The 23,690-nt window shown below is 38.1% G+C and overlaps 2 protein-coding genes and 1 long non-coding RNA gene across 4 annotated transcripts in view; 2 read left to right on the forward strand and 1 right to left on the reverse strand.

Annotated features, from left to right (window-relative positions):
- UCHL5 (ubiquitin C-terminal hydrolase L5) overlaps positions 1–16,150 on the forward strand; it is a 17,276-nt gene extending 1,126 nt beyond the window's left edge. Inside the window, exons 2-11 of the mRNA XM_014308096.1 lie at positions 1,078–1,141; positions 3,210–3,315; positions 10,476–10,601; positions 10,686–10,747; positions 10,825–10,955; positions 12,291–12,354; positions 13,408–13,510; positions 13,934–14,047; positions 14,234–14,332; positions 15,546–16,150. Coding sequence (XP_014163571.1) covers positions 1,078–1,141; positions 3,210–3,315; positions 10,476–10,601; positions 10,686–10,747; positions 10,825–10,955; positions 12,291–12,354; positions 13,408–13,510; positions 13,934–14,047; positions 14,234–14,332; positions 15,546–15,590 — 914 coding nt within the window. The 3' untranslated portion in view covers positions 15,591–16,150. The remainder of the gene's footprint in view (positions 1–1,077; positions 1,142–3,209; positions 3,316–10,475; positions 10,602–10,685; positions 10,748–10,824; positions 10,956–12,290; positions 12,355–13,407; positions 13,511–13,933; positions 14,048–14,233; positions 14,333–15,545) is intronic.
- A 530-nt stretch (positions 16,151–16,680) lies between these two features.
- LOC115948186 lies at positions 16,681–23,676 on the reverse strand. Of its 2 annotated transcripts, XR_004082036.1 has the most exons (6): positions 23,501–23,676; positions 23,091–23,344; positions 20,003–20,081; positions 19,244–19,285; positions 19,065–19,122; positions 16,681–16,805 (listed from the first exon to the last, which is right to left on the reverse strand). It is a non-coding gene; the product is annotated as an uncharacterized LOC115948186 (long non-coding RNA). The 2 variants fall into 2 exon arrangements; XR_004082035.1 differs by lacking the exon at positions 16,681–16,805 and having other exon boundaries at positions 18,750–19,122.
- RC3H1 (ring finger and CCCH-type domains 1) overlaps positions 23,452–23,690 on the forward strand; it is a 61,890-nt gene continuing 61,651 nt past the window's right edge. Inside the window, exon 1 of the mRNA XM_031059167.1 lies at positions 23,452–23,474. The gene's annotated coding sequence lies outside the window, so the exon portion shown is untranslated. The remainder of the gene's footprint in view (positions 23,475–23,690) is intronic.

A 23,690-nucleotide genomic window follows, 5' to 3' on the forward strand; every position in this document is an offset into this window, starting at 1 on the left:
CGGGACGGCTCGGCAGAGACGTGCCGCGGACAGTCACAGCGTCCTTTAGCTTCGAAAGGGCTTCTCAGATCATCGAGGCCAAGCTATGACCCAACACCACCTTGTCAGCCAGACCGTGGCACTGAGTGCCGTGTCCAGTCTTCCCTTAAACACCTCCAGGGCTGTGACTCCATCACTTCCCTGGGCAGCCCGTTCTAATGTCTCATCAGCCCTTTGAAAAAATACCTCCGAATGTCCAATCTGAACTTGGCTGGGAAGGTGTTCGGGTTACAGAGCCCCAGGAGTGAGAACATTGAGAGAAAGGGCTATGCCTGGGCTGAGCTGTGGGGCCTGGCAGTGGCTGGGTAGCCTACAAGCGGCTGCCTGGCCTTCTAGAATGTTAAATTTTGTGTTAAAATGCATTTAAAATCTCTGGTGAAACTGTGAATATATGGTTATTGCAGCAGCCAGGTTATTCTCAGCCAAAAAAACAAAATTATTTTACTCCACATTTCATTGATTTATAGTTTGTTGTGTCTTTTTCTCAGAAAGAAAGTCGAGACATGCTTCTTTTATGTTTTTATTTAGCTAATAAATGAAACTTCAACATAGTAAATATTTAAACATTTTGGGCTGTGTATTATGCAAACGTCTTGCTTGAATATACAGCATTTTTGATCTACTACCATAGGTCTTTGTCTGGAGGCAGGTGTTTAAAGTTCTGCTTTGGGCTTGCTGATAATGCCTTTATAAGCAGCGTTGTTTTCAGCAAAGGACATGAAGTGATCAGAGATATTTAAGCTCCTCTGCTTCTTTTTTAAATGCAACTCTCTTGTAAACACAGTATCACTGTATCACAGTGATAAAGACAGTATCACAGGTTCAGAAATTCCTGAAATAGTTTCTCTGCCTGTCTTGTTTGGGTTTTTTTAATCAAGGTCTGTTAAAGCCCACGGATAGGCTTTTCCATAGCCTGGATGTACTAATTGCAAATATTACATAATGTCTTTGTGTTTTCTTTCATAAGTCTGTCTTTACTGGCTGTGTCCCTTTTTAAATGAGTTAGTTGAAGAAACCTGTATTTTTTCCTTATTTCAGGCTGTAGAGGAGCACAAGTTGAAGAAATATGGAGCTTGGAGCCAGAGAACTTTGAAAAATTGAAGTAAGGCACATGGTTTTTATTCACATTTGTCTAAAGTCCCTGAAAGAATGTGTACTAAACTCAGGTGTATTTTTGGTGGATCTGTTGTTTGGGGCATTTTGTGTTTGTGTTTTTTCCTTTAGTTTCTACAGAAGTTGGGTAGGATTTTGATTTAATGGAATACCTGGCAGTTAAATTGCTTTTCATTAATGCTTTGGTACTTAATCTAGCTTAATCAGGTTTTGAAAGAAATGCTGATAGTAGCTAGAATGTGGAAGTGGATTTGTAATGATTTTTCCATTTGCTTGCCTTACAGCTTTTAACAAATTCTTGGGTGAATTTCTGTTCCTTGCTTTATCTCCCTCTCTCCTCACATCCCATGATGTTGCCTCTGTTGTCTTAAATTATTTTCCAGTACTTAGATACCTTTGTAACTCATTTTTCCTGCAGAACCACTTCCATATGGATGTGAAGGCAAATAGGCTTTTTGTAACTGATAATGACTGGTGTCATGTGGAACAATTTTGCCCTTATTAAGCAACATTAATTCTTTTAACATTTTGTCCATGTGTAAACATGCTGTTATCCATGTTTACATACAGGATTTTAAGAGGAAAATATCATTTAACCTGGATCATACTCTTGTATCTTGTGCAAATATCCTATACTTGTAGGATTAATTTTTCAAAACATGCAGGAATTGGTACAGAGGATGTATTTCTGGAATTTTTGACTGAAGACATTTCACCAGCAACACCTGAGTGGCAGAAAAGTTGCCTATGAATTGGTTTATTTGCTGTCTGCACTATCAGAGCATTTACCTGTTTTTTCATTAAGTGACAGCTTTGCATATCCTGGGAGATGTTTGTCTTTCCACTCCTGAGGGAAGGCCAGCTTCCATCCTCCCTTCCCATTTACACCTGCAATATTTTACACAATGTATAAACACTGGGAGTGAAAGGATATAGAAGCATCTTTGTTTTCTAAACAGCAGCTCTGTAGGCACACAGTTTGTGATAATTGGGAGTGGGGCTGGCCCAGCCTCATCCCCAGTGGGTGCAGCTGTGAGCAGCAGGTGAGCAGCACTGACAGCAATGAGCCATGGAGTGCCCAGGGGCATTGAGCAACCACCAAAGGGAGCAGAGGGCACACAGGTGCAGTGCATCAACAGGAGGGGATAAAAGGCTGGGCTACAGAACAAGAAGGGTGGATGCCTGCAGCCTTCTGAATGACATGGTGTAACTGTGTATGGGTTGAAGCTTTCTGAAGTTGTGTGATGATGCTCTGTGTGTTGTAGCTGTCTCAACTGTGGCAAGTGCTGTGACACAGGTCCGTTAAGAGAATTTGAAAAAATGCATCTCAGATTCCTGGTCAGATTCTTGTGCACTACAGGTGTATGTTTGTCTTTTGTAGAGAAACCATTTGTGGCCTCTTTTTGGTGATGACCTTAGATTTAAGTTGATGAACAGGTTTTTGTCTTACTGTAACTGAAGATTTTTTAAGACCTGTTTTCTTCATTGATAAATTTTTGTGTTCTGGAAATACTAAATACAGTGCAATGTGTAGTGAAAGCTGTTTACTATTCAAGACATGCAGTCTGAAAGGCAAGACACATTTTTACTAGAAGAGAAGACTGGGTTTCTCTTACTTGTTGGTGAGCTAACTCAAAGCATGAAGTTTTGGGAGAGCTCCTCTTTGGGCATTTCATCTGTGTGTAGAAGGATTCCCAAAACATTTGTTTCTGTTCTTGTATATGACTGACAAATGCTTTGATAGCTGTTTATTACTAACCAATTCAAATGGAGTTCTGCAACTATAAAAGTTGCAGTAACCAGGAAAACTGGTCCTGACTTTTGAAAATTAGTGGAATGCTAATTCAGATTAGGATTGTTTAGCACTTACAGAAAGAAGCCTGAATTGTCTTTTGTCTTATTAAAAGAGCATATCTGAAAATTTCAGTGTAAGTTCCTGGTATTTAGAAAGAATTAACAGAATTACCATACCAGCATGCAGCTAAACTACAGTACAGATAATTTTAATATTTTTCATCAGTATTGGTGACCTTTTTCCTATAAATTTTGCTTTTCAGGCCAGTACATGGGCTGATTTTTCTCTTCAAGTGGCAGCCCGGAGAGGAGCCCGCGGGTTCTGTTGTCCAGGATTCCAGACTGGATACAATATTTTTTGCTAAGCAGGTATGAGAAATTATGTAATTGCTTCAGATATGTCATGAAACAAAATTTACCAAGTCACAAAAAATTTTGTTTTTCAAAAAGAACCCTATTTTTTTGTTCATATGTACACAGAAATTAATATTTTGCAGACTCAGCAAATTCTGAGAGTAGGAGCTGTGTATTGACAAAGCAAATCAGTTTGATCTGTCAAATCAGACAAGAATTGCAGCTATGGAGGAGTAAAGCTCTTATTTATTTGTCAGGTCTCAGCCATAAAGTAGCTCAGTCTTCTGTGCAGAAGTGACTTGGTAAATGTTCTCAGCAGGATGAGCAAATTACTTCTTTTGAAACCACTTTCAGCAGCTTGTTGGAAGAAATTTTTTTTGGTCCTGTGTTTATTTCTTACTTTTCTCAAATGCTCTGAAGCTGGGGCAGTATATATAGAATAATGCTTTCCTTTAAGGGTTTGCAGACCATTTTGGCATTCAAGTTTTAAGTATTCAAATCAGAAAGGTGAATTTAAATTAGAAATTACTGGGAAATTGGTTTAGCTGATGTAGTCCATTGTGTTTTACTAAATACAGAGTAGTACTGAAATTTTGTCTTAGAGTTAACAGACTGCTGTGTGCGCTTTTTGCAAGAAAGAAAAGCAAGAGAAAGTGACCGGAATGAAAGCAGAAGCATTTAATATGGGTATTTATTACAAAACATTGACATCAAAGGGCAAATTATTAGGTTTTCTATGAAGATTGTTACATGGTCTAGTTGTTGGGGTGTTTAGGGTGGGGGTTTTGGGGGCCTTTTATTTTTTTCATTGGGTTTTTTCTTATTTCCCACCACAAATGTAAATTTCAGGATATGAAAAAATGTCTTCACACTTCCAGGTAAAAGTATAGAAATATGGAAAACAATGCAAATAGCCATCCTGGCCACCCTGTACCTGCACTTCTGTTTCATTCCTTTTATAATCATGCTCTTGTGGATCAGCTTTTTCAATGCTGCTTCTCTTCATTCTTCCCCTGCTGTAGCTCTTGAATCCTGCCAAGCACTGCCCAGCATTTTTATGATGCAGTGATCAGTAGCACTTTACTAATTGTAGTTTGGTAGCTCTCATAGACACTGGTTTAGGTTGTGATTTCTACCTAACCAAACTTACTGTTAGTAGCCATGGGCTGTAGCTAAAGAACAGCCATGAGGCAAAGAACTCAGAAAATCCTTGATGTAAATTTCAAAAGGTAGTTCCATGGTAGGAGGAGATTACTCTGACTGGAATCTAGAGAGGGATTTTTTTTTGAGGATGTTGGTTTTTTATTTTAAATGGAAGGTGAATTTTCCCTCACTCAAGGGTTTCATCTTGTTTGCTGTGAGTAGCTGATGTTGTCCTAGAATTGCTGTTCTTGTGAAAGCTGAGAAGTTTCAAAGCATTTGTCTGCTTGCTCCACTTCTTTTGCCTTTTCCACCTCCTTCCTTTTTTGAAGTTTGACACTGTTTAAAGGCAATAGCTAAGAGGACCTTTCTTGAGCTTTAAGATGAGATTGCAGAATGTACATCACAAAATTTGGATAATGTTAGATTTCATAACAAGCCCCACCAAATTAAAGGCTAACAGTGAGAAGTCTTGTTTATTTTATAGTTTTCTTTGAAACACTTATATTTTAATGTGTTTTTAAGCTGAAACCTCCTTTTTAATTGGCCCTTTCTTTTACCTGCTGCCTTTAAAGAGAGTGTGCTGGAGTGACTCTCAATTTTAGCATGGAAAACGATTTCTAGAAGTGTTGACTCTTACAATAGTACTGCCTGGTTATGCCACTCAATGGCATGGAATAGATGTTTCAAAAGTCATTTGCAAAAAGTTTAGAATTAGTATTTTTTTCATTTTTTATTGTTATCTGTCAGTCAAGAGTACTGGCTTTGCAAAATTACAACATTCCTTGAAGACATATTTGCTTGTGTTTCATATCAGTTCAGTTTTGCCTGCACTGAGCTATTGTGACTGAACAACTAGAAATAGGTACAGAGAAATTATTATTAAAAGTCAACAGAAAGAAACTGCTTTGGATATTTTGGAGGAATCTGTTTAATACCAGTTTAGCTCTGGTGACTTTCACACTGAAGAAAGTTAGCCTGGGTGAGAGATCCAACTTGACAAGCAATGTTTTGAGGATTTAGTGTTTTCTAAGCAAGTGTCTGATATTATGATTTGCTGCTGCTGAGAGCAGGCTGCAGTGAAACTCTGTGAGCCAGTGAAGCTCATCCCCCAGCAGTTGTCTGTGCATGGTATCTGGGCTGGTCTCTGCTGTACTATGAGATGTGTCTGTTCAGCAAGTCTGTACAGGACAAAACTGGTGAGACAACAGGGGGTTCTTTATGGCAGCACTGAAGTTACTGCACTTCTCAAAACCACAGTCTGGATCCTTCTGAGTCACCCAGGAGCACAAAGCGAGATGAGCATTAGTATTGAATATTTGTGTTGTGAAAGAGCAAGTCCTCCCAGCCATTGTGCAACTGGGTTCATATCTATTTTTTATTTCCTCTGTATGTTTTAAGCCAAATTTTATGCTTGCTTTGAGGGTCTTTCCAGAAGACCTTTTTCTTCATTACAAAAGGGATGATGTAAAATTACACTATGTTCATTAGTAGGCTGGAATCCCAGAACAAATAGATTGGTTAGGGCCATTTTTGTGACATTTAAGGTTATTGATCTGTACATCTGTATCTTCAAAACTGTCATGACACTGGAGCCTGAAGAATCTCAACAAATCTTTGCCTCTCTTTCTTTTCTTATGCATTTTCTTCTTTGAAATGTTCCCATCTGAAGACATTTGGTACAATTGGTTTTACTGCAGACATGTTTTCAAGTGTCTTCCTGAATCCTGTGTGAGCAAGACAAGGTTACTGTTAATATATAACAAGAGCTGAGTAGAGGAGATAAATTTTGTTTCTGTTCAACTTTATTATGTGTTCAATCTTAAAAATTGTTTCAGTGTGGAGAGCTTTATTTAGAGGTAAAAGGCTACAGCTCTCAAACTGTCTAGTAAAACATCTTTAAAATTGCACTAGGAAACACAATTTGGTAAGAAGCTTGTGCATGCTCCCATTTTCTTCATTTCCACTTCCATAGTGATGTTGTAGTTGAATTCCAAATGGCAACTAGATCTTGTTCCAAGTTATATCACACCTGTGTTGGGGGGTTGAATTTTAAGTCTGTCTTGTATGCATGCATATTAAAAGAGGTGTTTTTAATGGTCACTTTTATGTGCACTCATGTTAAATTTGGCCTCCCTGTTATGCCTAGGTATGGTTTGGTCCTCTAGTTGAGGCCAGAGAACTCTGGATGATCTTACATTCCCTTTGAGCTAGGATACATAGGCACCATGAGGTGAGTTAAGGATACAGTTTCAGCCTTAACTCAGAATTTCCTGATTTCCGTGTTGCTTCAGTGGGCCCTTGCTGTTGTTTTCACACACAATGGATACATGATTACAGCTGCTCGATGTATTCAGCTCCGTGCCACACTCTTGGGAGGAGCTGCATTCTCTGCTGAGCACTGCAGAGGTGTCCCTGGACAAAAAAGAATGCCATTGTTGCAGATCTGAAACTACTTCTTTTGAGTTTAATAAATTATTTAGCTTTTAGTATGGAACTGTTGGTATCCTGCCTTTCCTAGGTGCCATGTATTTATTTTATTTTGCATTGTCATAACAGAACATTAACTTCATTAATTGGGAATACGTTCAGAAGGAGTGTCTTACACTGTTAATAGCAAACCATTGGTCTCTGGTTATGTTTATGGCACTAATGGAAGTATATGTATTTTTTTACATTTCCAGTACTTAATTGATTTCAAACTCAAATGACCTTTTCAGATTTGGTAACATTAAGATAGACCAGATATCTGTGTTCAAGCTAAGTTTGGGGTAACAGATAACTTATAAGAAGTACAACTTCAAGACATGAAACAAATCACAGAGACTTACAGTAACTGAATATAGCTGCAGAAAGATGATATCTTTACTCCAACAAAATTTAAATTGAAACAATTATATTGGGTTTCTAAACAAGAATTGTGGAACTTCATGCTAATGCTGAATTTTTCATGTTGAGCTCTGTAAAACCAACTGTTCTGTAATATTGGAATGTTCTGTAAGTGAATTTGCTGGTTGTACTACCAATTGAAACACAGGCTTGTCCACAGCTTTTTTGAAAAGCAAAATACAAAATCCATCAGGGAGAAGATGTAAGTGAAAAATTTAAAGTGCTTCTGCCTGAAGTTGATCCAGAAGGTCAGATTTGATCCCTAGAGAAAGGTGCATGCTTAGGAGGTGATGCATCTTACTTAGAGAGTAGCCTAATCAAGTGGTTCCTTGGTTTAAACTGAGCTTCACTTGGGGATAGGTCAATCTTCTCTTGATACATTTCTATGTATGTATGTTACAGTTTTCTTTCAAGTATTGTAAAACACCCCTTCAGCTTTTGCCTACAAAATCTTTTAACTCTGAGTGTCTGCTTTAAGTTGGAGTCTTGAGTATCGATCAATCTAATACCTCACCAAGACTTCCTGGACAGAAATATCCAGGCAAATGTTGGTATTTCTGGACAAATGCAGAAAATCCTCTTAATCCTTAAGTCCAAATAAAAATCTTTTGGGAACAACCTGCATTTATTATCACATTACTTAAATGCAAAGAATGTTTTCTGCTAATGCTGAGGCACCCTCAGTAAGAGACACACTGGGAATGAGAGATGGGTATCCTGAAGGGTTCTCCAGGTTGTGTGTGGAGCAGGGCTGGACTGGCTGTGTGCACAGATGGCACTCTGTCTGTGTGACAAATAAATCCCACACTTGCTTGCATTTGGTCCTCATATCACATCCTCGCTGTGCACTCCTCACCCTGCCTGTGAGCCACCAAGCTAGAGATTCCCTTGTTCCATCTTGGTGTTCTCCTGTGTCATCTACACCCAGGAACACAGTGGATTTTTATGCACATCACCTGCATTTCCTTCTATTCCTCTGCTGCAGGACTGTTGCTGCCTTTTCCTTAACTCCTGCCTCTCACTTGACTGAGGTGCTAGAATGTATTTCTATCACGTGTTTTCATTTCAACAGCTGGAGGCTGTTCCCCTCAGATCCACATCTTTTGCATAGTGTTTTCTAGCAGTCAGACTTTGTTTAGTTTGGTCCCTATATACTTCATCAGACTTGTTTCATAATGTAGTTCGAATACAAAATATGCTTGAAGTCCAGTATTTGATGAGCCCATTAATTCTTTGCAAAGTCTAATTTTCCCTCTGATTTTATTTTTTGTTTCAAGCTTTTGTATCCTGCTATACAAAATCTCAGTAAATTTACTTTCCTTGTTTTGAAGCCATTATTGAGTTGTCTGTAAAGAGCAACTGGTTGTTCCATCTTGATTTTTCAGCAAAATTAGTTGCCATGTAGTCCTGTCCTTCCTATAATGCCCTGTATTAACTGTAATTTACAAATACAATTTGCTGTAGTGACCCTGCCTCCATTGTAGCAGCACTGTTGTAACAGTGCATCAGCACAGGTGTCTGTGCCTTCTCCTGCTTCTCTATCAGCTTAATTACACTGCATCAGCTTCACCCACTGTGATCCACTTGAGATTTCCCTGCTTTCATCCTAGCACTACCTTACCACTGTCTCTGCTAGGATTCTTTAGTAGTATCTCAGAGAGTCTTTAGTTCTTTTTCCTAAGTTACAGTGTAATTCAATGTATGCCGTTCTGCTGGTCTGGGGGTTTGAATTTTTCTGCTGCTGGTTCATTATTTCACTGCCTTTGATGGATTTTCCTTGTATGTCCTTTATTTTGCATCTGGGTATTCTAGCCCCTAGCTGGTGTACCTGCACTTGGTTTAATTTCAGTTTTGGCTGGTGTAATTTGTTCTGTATGTGTAGTTGACTCCCTTGATTACTGTTTAAGTCAACTAGATTGTATTTTTCTTAAATTAAGAAGTGTTTTATTATTTATCATCTGCATATATACATAATCTGAACTGAGAACACCCTCAAGTATAGAAAATAAATTTATTATATGACTTTTAGTATTAACATACTAGGTTTTCCTTTGTTAGGACTAGCCTTGATTGTGAAACAGGTTGCTTGTGTTTTCTCTTTATTTTTTTTCTCCTTTCTTGTTGGAAGTGGTTTCACATTCGTGGCTCTGAACTAATTTTCGTATTTTTATACAGAAGTCACATCCTCTCTGAAAGTTTTAAGTTGCATTTTCAATTGCAAAATAGTCTCAAAGCTAATGGTAACATACTCTTTCCTAACCTATAGCTCTCTGAGAAAAAACTGCTAATATAAAGTCTTGTATTATGGCCTCATACCATTTGATTACAGTGCATTTAGTTAAATCTCAGATTATATCTAATAATCTTTGCAGCTTCTTTCTTTAAATACAGTGTTTTAGTTTGGTTATTGGTAAACAACATTAAAGACATGGCTTTAATACAAAGGGAGTTGTTTATATTTTCTAAAAGTGGAATATTTAACACTGAAATGTAACAGTGTCAAACTAGTAACTTTAACTTGAAAAGGATAGTTATATTGGACAAGTATGTTATTCAGCTAACCATCATTTAAACAATATCTACATCTTGGAACGCTTTTATTAGTTTATCCCTAGAATACTTGAAATTTTTTGTCCAATAAAACCTTTTAATAACAATTTTAAGTTCCATAATGTGTTTTATTGCTTCAAGTAAAATTTTTTGACCTCTTAGTCCTGGTAGAACTGATTATTTTAAGGACTTTTCTTGGGAGAGTTAATTTTTTTTTAAGGCCATAGATAACACAATTTGGGCAGCTTGCTTTGAATATTACTGTGTGTTTTTCCACAGGGATCCAAGGATTTTTGCCTTTCTTCTATGCCTTTCATTAATCACTTTAGAGAGATGGTGAGGCAGTGGAATGACAGTTTCTGAGGACAGCTGTGAAAGATGAGTTTTATCAGTGAATTGTATATGACAGCATGCAGAGCTGATTTTATCATAGCAGGGGCTTTTCTGTTGCTAGCCAGGCAGCAAATCCAGTCTGTGTTAGGGTGCAGCTCTAATGTGAATCAGCATAGAAAGTGTGTGTATGTAACAAAAGCAAACACAGTTTGGAGTGAACTTTTATCACCAGTGCTGACTGAATTCTCCATGCTTTTTTCTAGGTCATAAATAATGCCTGTGCAACTCAAGCCATAGTAAGTGTGCTGTTAAACTGTGCTCATCAAGACATTCATCTAGGAGAGACCTTGTCAGAATTTAAAGAATTTTCCCAAAGCTTTGATGCTGCAGTGAGTGACCACTGTTTTCTGCATTTTGAGTGTCACAGTGTTAGAGCTGTGGGGGTTTACAGATGTTTTGTTACTTCCTTTCAGATGAAAGGTTTGGCACTGAGCAACTCAGAAGTGATTCGGCAAGTTCACAACAGTTTTGCCAGGTAACATATGTTTTAAATCTGGCCAAAATTTGAGCAAATCCTTTTTAATCTCAGAGGTTTTTAAATTTTCTTTGCAGACAACAGATGTTTGAGTTTGATGCAAAGTCTTCAGCAAAGGAAGAAGATGCCTTTCACTTTGTAAGCTACGTTCCTGTTAATGGGAGGCTATATGAGCTAGATGGCTTAAGGGAAGGACCAATTGATTTAGGTAACATTTTACATTTTTGTTGAACATCCTTTATTTTAATAATGGCTTTTTGCAATAAACTGATCATATGTTATAGTCTCAAAGCAAATTATTTATTAAAATAATATCTTGAAAGTTTTCTGAATGTGTTGTAGGCTTGTACTTCCTTGCAGTCATTTGTATTCTTTTAGTTTTGTCGGTCTGAAAATACAATTTCCTCCCTCCTTCCTCCCTGTCTCTGATGCTCTCTCTTTTCATCTAGTAATCAAATGATCAGGTCCTGCAATCCCTTCCAAAACCTTGATAGTTTTGTTGCAAGACTGAAGTTTACAGAAAGGGAGAATATATACAGCTGACTCCAGACACTTTTTTTTCTTTTATGTGGCTTGTGTTTACACACTGCCCTCTTTCTTCTTAGATAGCAAGTGTTTCCCTAATGGTTTAAAAGAAAATAGCTTTGTTCTCTGTAAGACAGCTTCTGTTTTGTAATCTTTCTTGAGATATGTGTGCCCTGTTGAGTCTTGAAAAGCTCTGCACTGCCTATCATGTCTCTGTACTTTAGAGTCTGATACATTGTCAACAACAGGTTCTACACTCCATTCCTACAGTGTTTTCCCAGATTTGTTGACAATTTTATTTACGTTTAGGCTGAGCAACAGCTTGTTGCTTAATCTTGTCTTTAGTCTGTCCAGAAATACTGTACAGTCTTTGGACCTAACAGTAACATCATTTGTGTGGTCACAAGATCCTGAGTCTCTAAATTTACTTTAATGTCTTGCAATTGCAAAAGAGACATTTTCAGCTTAGGAAATCACCTGTGGGTATCCTGTCATATTTCTTGAAATCAAATTCTCTATCATATATCCTTTTTGGTTTTTCTTTCTGCCTGACTTTTTAACATTATATTGCATCCACATAGACAAAATCAAGAGTTAATATTAAACAGCTGTACCTGTCCATATATTGTCCTTTGCTGTCTACTTCAATGTTGTCATACCAACTAGTTCCCCTTGTGTCATAAAAATATTCATAACATACTTTCCCCCACCCCATTATTTCTTCTTATCAGCAAAACAAATGTTAGGTGCTTATGCCCTTAAAATTTACCTTTGTTCCATTGCTTTGATCACTGCATTATCTAACTGTTGTTATAAATAAAACATCTTCCACCTCCTGAAAAACCACCTAAGTAATTTCAGACTGCAGTAGCTAAAGAAAAACTTGTTACATACTCTGAAGTTGCTGCATAAGCCTGAATTATATGAGTCAACTTTGAGATAAATTTTGCCATGATATTGAATTTTTTCCTTTGTTAAATTGTGCAAAGATGATGAATTTTTCCTGTGTTTCCCCCAGGTGCATGCCAGCAGGATGACTGGATAAGTGCAGTGCGGCCCGTCATAGAGAAGCGCATACAAAAGTAAATGGTCGTGATGCCTTTAAATATAGCACCTTCCCTATGCTTGAAAATTCTATTGTCTTAACTTCCTTCAGTTAAAGGATTTCTGCCAAATTTCTAAGCAATGACACTTATGCATCATTTCTTTATGCATATCACTGTGTGACTTGGGAACCTGTTGCCCAACATGAGGCAAATGTGATGATAGATAAATACACTGTGCTGCTGCATAATTAATCCAAGTAGGTGTCTGTAGTGAAGAGAGATCCTACGAGTGCTCTGGAAAAGAAGATTGTTATCTGTTACACAGCTGTGGATCTTTGTGAGTGAAAGCTAAGAGTGACATAACCATGAATAACATTTGCCTATGCACTTCAAATTATTACACAGTCATTCTGCCCATACAGCTGGTATTTAGAGAGCTGAAGTTTTTCTTAGGAATGGCCTGTCTTAGAAATTTAAGCTAGAAAAATATACTGTGGAACTTTGCTACTTCATAACTCTGTTTCCAAACTGCAGTCCCAAATTTATTAGAAGAAAAGTTGATTTTATGCCATTTTTAGAAAACAATTTAAGTTTTTGCTTGAAGATTTTTTTTTGATAAGCAAAACATGACTACCAAGTTGTTTTTGGAGAACTTAACCTCCAAAAGGCCTGCTAGTCTAATTGTTGAATATACTTCTCACACTGCGTGGAGAAGTCTCCAATATTTTCTAACATGTAATAGTAATGAGAAGGTAAAAACTATTATGTGAAGCATCTTCTGTAAGTTCCGTTGTCGTGTTTTCTTTTCTTTTTTGGATAGTTTCAGTATTTGTTTTGTGACCAGAGACAGAAATAGTAAATTCTGGGGAGAGAAGGTAATTAGGAGTTACATATTGGATAGAGTTAATTTGTGGTCTGATTTTATTTTGTAACAAGATCGGATCTGTAGTACAACTGAATTTAATAGACCCATTTAAAATTTTGTTTCCATGAAATTAAATCAAAGAGGGGGCTTTTGAGTTGTCATGTTGGTACCTAATTTTGAAATCGGGTTGTCTTTGTTGTTTTGTTTTTCTGTTCCTCCTTTAGATACAGTGAAGGTGAGATAAGGTTTAACCTGATGGCTATTGTGTCTGACAGGAAGATGATATATGAACAGAGGATTGCAGAGCTACAGCAGCAACTGGCAGAGGTAGGCCATGGAATTTAAATTTCCTAAGTATTTCCCTAATAGTTCTGTGTGCTGGCTTTACTATTCACTTCCCTTCCTTGCTCCCAATGGAGCAGCAGCAAAAAAAGCAGGGAGTGATTGCTAGAGATGTGTCCAGCACAGTGTGGATGCACTCAGTGCTGCAGCTCTGAGCTGAGCACTCAGCACAGTGTTGACCATGTCATTTTGACTTTCTGCCTTGACTCATTTGCTGTGGTGCTGGAACTGTTTTTTTCCCAGTACCTGCTTGTAACTAACTGTAGAAATTCCTGGTATGTACCTATAATGGTAAACAAAACTGCATCTTTCTGTGATAGAAATACCCTTGAGACAAAACTTGCTTTTAAAAAAGTAAAATTTAAAAATGGAGTAACATCATCCATTTAAATTTTTGTTTTGTGGAAGGAGGAGCCTATGGATACAGATCAAAGTAGTAATGTGTTAAGTTCTATACAATCAGAAGTTGCAAAATACCAGATGTTAATTGAAGAAGAGAACCAAAAATTAAAAAGATATAAGGTATGTAGTCTTTGCTTTTCTGATGAAATTATTGGAATAGTTGTAAGATCAAGTCAGCTTTTACATATATATATATATATATATATTTATATGGGAGCTTTGCAATTATTGTGAAGGAATTGGATGAGGACTAGAAGATAGTTCAGCTATATAATAATTCTGTTAATGCTTTTAATTCATTTTTAGATTGAAAATATTAGAAGAAAACATAACTACCTGCCTTTCATCATGGAATTGTTAAAGACTCTAGCAGAGCACCAGCAGTTAATACCCTTAGTAGAAAAAGTGAGTATTTCCTAGCTGATAGTATATTACTATAATTCTTCATACCTTCTCTTTTAAATGAAAGAGCCCATGTCATTTATTTCTCCAAGTTCTTTGGCCAGGGACAGCTCCCTGCACTCCTGTGGGAGCCATGGCACAGTGCTGGGAATTCAGTCCCTCCCTTTTCCCTGCTCCTGTGCTCATTTACTGCCTTGGGTTTCCCCTTTCTAAGGTATCTGGCCATTATCATTGATTTATTGCTAAGGTTTGTATTAAAACTTTAATAAATAAGTGTGTCTGCCACTTTGGCAAGGTTATTAAACTGGTCAAGTACTTGAATTGTACTGAGCTCTGTGCTGGTGTGCACTTATGCTTGAGTGCCAGAGGCAGGATGCCTGATTTTATACTCACTGAGAAAGGCTCTCTGAATTAGTATAATGAAAAAAGAGCTGTGTGTTATTTAATGAGTAAGTTCTTTAGCTGAATTTGTTTAGGAAGGTACATTTGCAGGCTCATAGTTTTTAAGAGAGTAACTCGTGAAGTTTTAATCCAGTTTCATGGTAACAGAAGTCATTGACAATGTCCATCAAGCTGCTTTCACAAGTAAATTACCAGTGACTTGCTGGTAACAGATCTTAATTCTAAATCACTGAATTAGATGCTGTTCTGTTCTCTTCAATAAGTGGTAAAAAGCAGTTGCCTGATTCAGAATTAACTAATGTTTTGACAGAAAGCTGTTGGCCAGTATTGCATCTGAGTTGTCCCCTCTTCTTGCCCAATCTGTTTCTTAAGTAAATTCATAAGGAAGAAAGTGCCAGTTCCTTACCAATTTGAACTATTTATGATTGATATAAGTTATGAGAATCTGTCTGCAAATATTTTGACAGGAACTTCTGTGGGGTTTTTTCCCACTTATTTCAAAGATCTAAACCACTAAGATCTTAGTTTGTTTCAGAGTTCAATTTTGACCATCTATATGTCTGAATGTGGTGTTTTCTTGTGACATAAAATGTTTCCATTAGGAAGAGTTTTTTCTATGTTAAATGAAATTGGTATGGAGGTATGAAAAGTGAAGGTTTAAATTATGTTTTTAAAATAGTGCTTTTCCCCTAGAGAAGTTACCTTATCTCAGTTTCTTTTGCATAATTTATTTAAACCTGTATTTGTAGTTATTCCAAGATCCCGAATGACCTTCATCTTGTCAAAGCTTGACATCATCTCCCTTGTTTTCTAGGCAAAAGAAAAACAGAATGCCAAGAAAGCTCAGGAGGCCAAATGAAGATGACTTTGCAGAACACATACAGTTACTTGCTTCTGATACTATTTTCATGACAACAAATAAAGCTTTTCATAAACTTCAATTTTTGTCCAGTGCACGTTTGCCAGTTGTAATGGTTTGTCTTGTACTGTTTGCATGGGTCTGACTCTTCCTTCCCCTGCATCTTGTGCATGTAGTACTGCTGAGCAATGTTTAGGTTCTCCTGGTCACATTCAGTATTTAACAGTCTGTCTGAAAACTTGGGAAGTGGACCCAGAAATGTGCAAGGAAAATGTTCCCATTTTGTCCCACTGGAACATGATAATGATACAAATGCCAGAGGTTTAAGTATAAGCATGAGCTTTCTTTGCTCATCCCTACTAACAGTTACAATCCTTCCAGTTGTTCAGTGACATAGCCTGTGTCTTTGTTTTTATGAAGTATGTGTCTAATTTTTTTACAAAATGGAAAAGTATTAATTTAGCTGTAGAAACATTTGCAAAGACCAATGTATAATCTCAAAAGAACTGCATTGCTTTGGTAGAAAAGATAATAAATATTCCCATTTTTATTTTGGCAAACTTTTTTCTGTGGTATTTTATTATGGGACAAGATGATTAGGATATGGAGGTCATCAGCCTTGTGACTTGAGTATATGCATTCTAAATTCAAGGCAGAAAGAAGGCACGCTATTGTTTTGGGGAATTAATATTCTTGGATAGAAGGTATTCCTCTTCTGGAATATGTTCAAGTCTTTAAAGCACTGCTTTTTTTTTGACTTTGAGAAGTAATATAAGGAAAAAGGTGTATGGAAGATTATTGTTGATGACAATATTGCTGTGGAAGATGCTTGAACTGTGTCCCACAGACCACAGGAAATGCCTGGGGAATGGAGTTCACTGGGTGTCCTGCAGGCAGCATGTGAGCTGTGAACAGGTTGTTTTGGTATGGATAGTAACTGATTGTTTTGGTATGGATAGTAGGCCATTGCAACAATACACACTGCTTCAATTATTCACTGTCATTGTACATGTGTTTGTTTAGAAACTTCCAGTTTCTTCCTAAAAGACTCAGATAAGAAAAAGACAAGAAAAAGATACAAAATATTCTGTTACCTGTGGTGCTTTGTATATATTGCATATATATTTATATAAACAGGATAAAATTTTGGCCGAAGAACTAAAACACAGACTGTGCTCTTCATGCTGGAAGGATCTCCTCAAGTCATTGCTGTGGCTGGAAAGGTAAGCCTGGTTTTAGAAAAACCTGAGATCCATATCGGTGTTTTGTACAAAATTGATCAGGCTAATGAGAACATAAACCCTTGTGAGAATTTCTTACTTTAGTAATTCACTGCAGCATTACTGTCCAAGGACATGGAAGGACTTACAGTGGAAGAGATTTCTGCTTTTAAAATTACATTTTAAACTCCATTTCAATCTGTTGAAAACATTTGTCTGTCTTTTTAAGTGATAGCCTGATGACTCCTGCTGCAGCCTGTCATCCTTGAAGAATTTTGCAATTTGATATTAGGTGTCAACTTAAATTTGTACTGAAGTCATTTCATTCTCTTCTTACTGCTGCACTTGGGCACAAAAGGAAAAGGAATTTTGCTGAAGCAAATGATTATTTTTGCAATTATCAACAAATTTTAGTAGCAATTGTTTCAAAAATTAGGAAACTTACATTGCAAGCAATCTTTCTGGATTTGTGAACAGACAAAAAAAGGATGGATGTAGAGATCAATTTTTAACAAAATTTGTTACTCTAATGTGTAAGTGAAAAATGCTTAGTTTTTTTAAAAGGCTGTTTAATGCAGAAGTAGAACATTTCAAAACTAGTGTTTTCTGTTGTATTATGAATCTTTTTCTGATCAAACTTGTGGCAAATTTTTTACTTTTTTTGCCAAATTTGTAGAACCATTTTTTCATGTGTGTCTTGGTTTAAAAGGCAGTTATTTGTATATTAGTACAGCATCACATGAATGCAGAGCTGGACAGGAAGCTGAACCTGGCTAGGCTGGGATACAGTTCATTTTCTCCTTGGTAGCTGGTGCAGTGCTGTGTTTTGGATGGAGCATGAGAAAAATGTTGGTAACACACTGATGTTTTCAGTGGTTGCTAAGCCTCCCTCAGGGTCACAGTCTCCTCTCAGGCATCCCTCTGCTCTGGCATGGGGCTCCTCCATGGGCTGTGGGGGGAATGCTGCATCCCTGTGGACCTCCATGGGCTGCAGGGTGAGGAGCACAGCTGCCTCACCATGGTCTTCTCCACAGGCTGCAGAGGAACCTCAGTTCCAGCTCCTGGAACACCTCCTGCCTCTCCTCCTTCACTGCCCCGATGTCTGCTGTTCCTCTCACATATTCTCACCTTGGTTTTCTCTGGCCACGATTACAACAGCACAGCTTGCTTTTCTTTATTCTTAAATCTGCTATCACAGAGGCATCGCCACCATTTCAAACTGGCCCAGCCTTGGCCAGCATCATCTCCATCTTTGGAGCTATCAGGGATCAGTTTTGCCAGACATGGGGGAAGCTTCCAGCAGCTCCTCAGAGAAGCCACCCCTATAGCCCCCCATGCTACCAAAAACCAGGCCATGCAAACCCAGTACAGCTGGTTTCAGCCTGTCTCACAAACCTTGTGAGTTTTAGCAGCTACACCTGAGAGATCAGTGAATGACCGTGTTTGCCCTCAACTGCTTTTCAGTGTTTGACTCATCAATGACAAGTAGAAACAGTTTTATCTTGTCTATTAATTATGCAAATAAGTGCATACATGCCTATGTGCTTCCTGTGGAAGGAAGTCCAAGGAGAAGGTGGGGTTTGTGTATGAAAATACAGGACACTCCTTTTCTTTCCTTTTTTCTTTTCCCAGAGCACTACGTTAATGGAAACGATAAGAAAAACAGCTGCCTGGGAGAGTCTGTAATAAACTGCCACATAAACAACCTTCTGATATCAAATTGCTGAAGTCAAAGTACATTCAAGTTGCAATGACTAAGGATTTCAGAAGGAAGGTAAGTTATTTTATGGCTCATATTTTCCATGCAGGTAACACATGTCTGCCTAGCAAAGCCACAGAAACACTGGGGAGAAACAGACTGGAGCTACTGTGGCCTTATGTACAAGAACAAGAAGTTTCCCTAACAGCAGAGAAAGTGTGCTTCTCAAAATAGCTGGCATTTGTTAACAGGCTAGGACTTGTGCGTTCCATGTGCCTCGATGAGCATATAAAAAGAATCGATTCATCTCTGAGAAATTGGTGACACTTGCTAAAAATAAATGAGTTTAATATCTCCAAAATGTATACACAATGTAAGCTCTATCTGTGCTCACAGGATGTTCTGATCTTTTCACTGTTTTTTTCTTTAGCAATTATATCAGCTTATGTAGAAAAACAACATCAAAGATAGCTAACTCACCAAACCACAAACACTATCTCTTTCTGTCTGGTAATAAGAGCCAGTTCCAGGATTACTAACTTTCACTCAACTTACGCATTTCCTTCAGTGATTTTCCTTTTTCTTCTTCTGTAAATGCTGCTTCTTTCACCTGCTGGACTCAAAGCAGAGTAGGGAACATCATTCTGACATGTCAGATTATAAAAGCCTTCAAGAATGCTTGAAAAAAATCTTTTATAAACAATAAAAAGATAGCAACTTATTTTAAGCCTTACCTGTCTCTCATTTTCTCCCAGTTTTATAGTACATGAGTAAACCTGCCAGAAAAGAACAAAAGTTACTTTGTTAATTTAGGTGATTTTCAGCTTTATACACACACACTCTCACTGGAATTCTTATAAAATATAATTGCCTTAATTTTTTATCATCCCAACATCTATGTTACCTTCCTAAGCTCATTAAGAGGCTGCTGTAAAATGTCACGCAGCAATGCTATGAAGGAAAAGAACAAATTTCAACTTAAGTACCACCGGAGCAAGGACAGGAAATAAGGAGTCATATTTCTGCTTTTCTGTTGAGACAGAATAGAAAAGGAAATACAGCAAGGAAGTCAAGTGCAAGATAAAGAGGTGGCAGCTTATGGCACTTGGCAGAGGCTCCTGCCCAAGGGGACTCAGAAGCCAAGGAGATGGTAACTTCAGCAGAGGGCACTGGAGTGACAAGGATGTGGTGTGGTACTGGCTCTGCCTTGTGGAACTACAGACTTGCTCTGCTGCAAATTCTTCTACTTTCTGTTGCTTCAAAATTTTTATCCCAAAAAGAGAGATGTGCTGAATGATACTGGAAGCTCTGGGATTGGAGCAAGCAGGCACTGACATGTAAGCAAAAAAGGCAATAAGGAGGAGAATCTGATACTCCTGAATCAGCATTCTGCATCCCCCAACACCAGTGGGAGAAGTAGGATGATGAGATGGGATTCTTAAGAAAGTGAAACCTCTAATGAGAAATCACCAAAACAAAGGAAGGTTTCTTACCTTCCTTATAATTTCTTCTTTTTCCACAGCAGCTGCAGTCAGAGGGTATATTTACATAGACCTTTGTATTCCAAGTAGGCTGGAAACACAAATATTAATAATTGTATTGATATTCTACAAATTTATTATTAACAGCATCAAAGAACTGCAAAAAAATTTTTAAACGAATCTGATGTTTGGTGGGTTATACAGTATTATTTATTGGTGCAAATTGTGAATTTGTGAATGCCTGGAAGAGAAGCTTTCAAGGAGGAGCACTCATTTTACACATATGGACTTCACATTCCTTTAGATCCTCTAGGCTTCTTTTATACATGGGAAATGGAAGCCTTGTGTGTTATGTTGGAGACACTGAGCATGTCCACAGTGTAAGGTTGTATTTTGGTAACATGGTTTTATTACTTAAAATAAGCATATAACACTCAATAGTTGCATCTGTATCCCATGGCCCTGGATGACATTCAGCATGCTCTTTAATGAACATTGGATTTTTTTTCAATGATTGTTGGTTGGATACAGTCTTCTGCTTTTGTCAGTGGAATTTTATAAAAGTGCAGGAATTTAGGTTTTGTTAACGTGATGGTCAATTTTTTTAACATGATGGTCGAGCATATATAAGTGCTAAGGATTTTCTTTTTTATTATCTGTGGTTTAGAATTTTCACTGTGTGAAATAACAAGGGCATGCTTGCAGCCACCTGGAGAAGTATTTCATTCTTGCCTTCCATTCTGATATCACAGGTTTCAAAATGAGAATTTTTCCTTTATCAGCTTTACAAGTCACATTGCTTACTAAAATAGCAAACTGAAACACTGCCAAGACATTTAAAAAATACACATTTCTTTTTTTAAAGACAGCTATCCTGGTACCACAGATCTAGAGCAGTTTTATATGGAAGGAGTAATATAAAAATTGAATGGTGAGATGATAGCATTTGACAGTTACATCGGTATTTTAGGTATTTCTCTCAGTCATGGAGGCTAAAATGGGGAGTCATTTTTAATGTATAATTTGAGGAACATTACTAGTGTGGCCACAAATGTCAGATTTTAGAACCATGCCTACACATTATCCCCTTTTGGATGGGAAAAAAGAGAGGAAGGAATTGAAAATTGAGGCTATATATGGTAGAATAAAAACTAATTCCTGTGGGCTTTTAAGAACATAAAAGAAAGAACAATGTAAATAAGTGGAGATGAATTATAGCTGATTTAATGATATTTGAAAACAGTAATCCTACAGACAAATAACACTTTTTGCTTCAAATGCTAAAAGCAGCATATCACGCAGGAAGAAATGCTGTGTAACTGGGGAAGGCAGACACTAAAAATAACCTAAGTTATCTAGTGACACCAGATCCCAGCAAGAGAACAAGCTCATCTACAAATTTCTGAACTTTCAGAAAACATAACAAAGAATAAACATCAGAAAAGCCTGACTCTGATGGAAGTCTAAAGTGGGGTTTGAGAATTGAAGTGCTCATCTGTGCAGTGTTACATAATAAGAACAATAGGTGATTTCATATCCCACTTCTTTAAATTTCAACCATGTATCACTGTGGTAACCTATGCTGTGCTACTGAAAATTGTTGTTAGCATGTTCCTACTGGCAATGCAGTTAAATGTTGAGGGAAAACATAAACTACATGAAAAATGAAGCCTTTCCACAATACAGGAGCCAAAAGACAAAGTGGTAGAAATCCCCAGACTGGAATATGAAAACCCAGACTGAACAGAACGTCAGAACACTGTACAAATCACTTGCTAGAAACTAGGAAGTAACAGGATTCAGGGCCTGACCATTTCTAGCTTCTGTGACATTAAACCAAGGCTGCAAAGAACACCTACCATTTTAGCTATTCCTAATGCCATCTTCTGCTTCTAATCAGGACACTGACAACTCCAACAAGGTTCACATTTCTACTGTAACATTTAAAGAGGAGTCTGCAAAAGATGGCAATTATTGATTGAGAAGTTTCTGTGGTACAGAATATCAGACTGGTTGGAAGCACCTTAAAGCTCATCTTGTTCCAAACCCTGCCACAGGCAGGGACAACTTCCACTAGACCAGGGTGCTCCAAGCCCTGTCCAGTCTGGCCTTGGACATTTCCAATTTACACTTATTTTCTAGCTCGTAGTAAAGCTCTTGCTAAGTCAAACGTGCTCTTTGTAAATATCCCAATCTTTTGTGTTTGCAAGATCTCAATGCCTGTGACTGTGGCTAGAAAACTCCTTTTTGAGAAATTAATAGCTTTTTGTAATACTATTTTATTTAAACACTGATCCTTGATAAGTATTAAGGTTGTTTCGGTGGAAAAGCTAAATAATAGAGATTATTTCTTTAGTAAAACAGATAGAAATAACACTTTTAGTAAATAGCACCACATTTCTTGCAAAGTTAATGAAAATCTGTCTATGGTCAGTACAAGAGTCAGAAACAGGAGCTGAAGAATAACCTTGCCCTATGTAGTTTTTCCCTTGTGTGCAGGAATTTCTGTCTTCTGTCTGCATGTCACAACCCAGCTTTCTTTTGCAGGCCTGCTCTCTCGAGTGCCTGGCTCTAGGCATGGCTACTTCTGACTTGACAATGCCCTATTTATATTGTATTTCCAGGTCATGCAATGCTGCACTTCAGAGGTTGGACTGACAATAATACACTAGGTGCTCCTCACGGTGTTATGAAAGGAAATAGAAAAGCAGTCATTCCCTGCACAGCATCCTGCACAATAGCATCACAGCAGGATTGATCCCATAGAGCCTCTAGCTGGGCATAGACATGATAAAATAGATGAGCAATAAAATGGCACTGAATACTGTTTTTGGTCTTTAATTTAAATATAGCTTTCTTAGTATTTTACACCATATTCATGTTCTCACAAACAGGCATCAAGTGGATGTTACCTTGAAATATCCTGATGCTAAGTAAATAGCTCTTGTAACAATTTAAAACTGTCAGTCAGTACGTGTTTAGTAAATGCTGCAAGTCAAGTGATTGCAAGACATTCTATAATTGCGTTTTAAAATTTCTTCTGTATCCCAACTAGTTCTGACTGATACAGGAAAGCTTGGAGGGTCCCCAAACCTCTTACCTGTGGTGTTGGTTAAAGCTAAGGATGATTTGTGTCCTGCACCACACAAAGCTACGGGGGACCTTCTCCAGCACGGAGTCCATCTCTACGCCTTCACTTGGGACTGGCGGGCAAAACCCCGAAATTTTTGCCCTGCACGGCCACGTAAGAGGGAACTTAATTTGCGTTCTTTTTCCCTGAAGTAAGGAAAGTAACCGGCTTGAAGCAGTAAGGTGTGATGCATGAGGCAACCGCAGGGTCCGCCAACAGAGGTTCTGAGGGAGAGAAAATGGCGGGCGGGGGCTCTCAGCAAGCTCCCAAAACACAGAGCGCTCCCCAGGAACCACTCCGTGTGTGAATTGCCTCGACCTCCACCCCCGAGCCCGCTAACTATGACAAGAGGAGGTGAGGAGGGGGGAAAAAGACCCCACCTGAAAGGAGGAAGGCATCTGGCATTGGAGACCGTCCCTGACAGAGCGCGAGGTACCCTGCCCGAGACGGGCGGTAGCTACCCCGCCCTGCCGTCACGGGCTCTAGGCCGTGACTCGGCTATTTCCCCCCATCCCGTCCCGTTCCGTCCCGTCGCGTCTCGGTTGCGGGGGAAGGCGGGCGCAGGAAGGG

The sequence above is a fragment of the Geospiza fortis genome, unplaced genomic scaffold (genome assembly GCF_000277835.1).
Source record: "Geospiza fortis unplaced genomic scaffold, GeoFor_1.0 scaffold229, whole genome shotgun sequence".
Lineage (NCBI taxonomy): Eukaryota > Metazoa > Chordata > Aves > Passeriformes > Thraupidae > Geospiza > Geospiza fortis.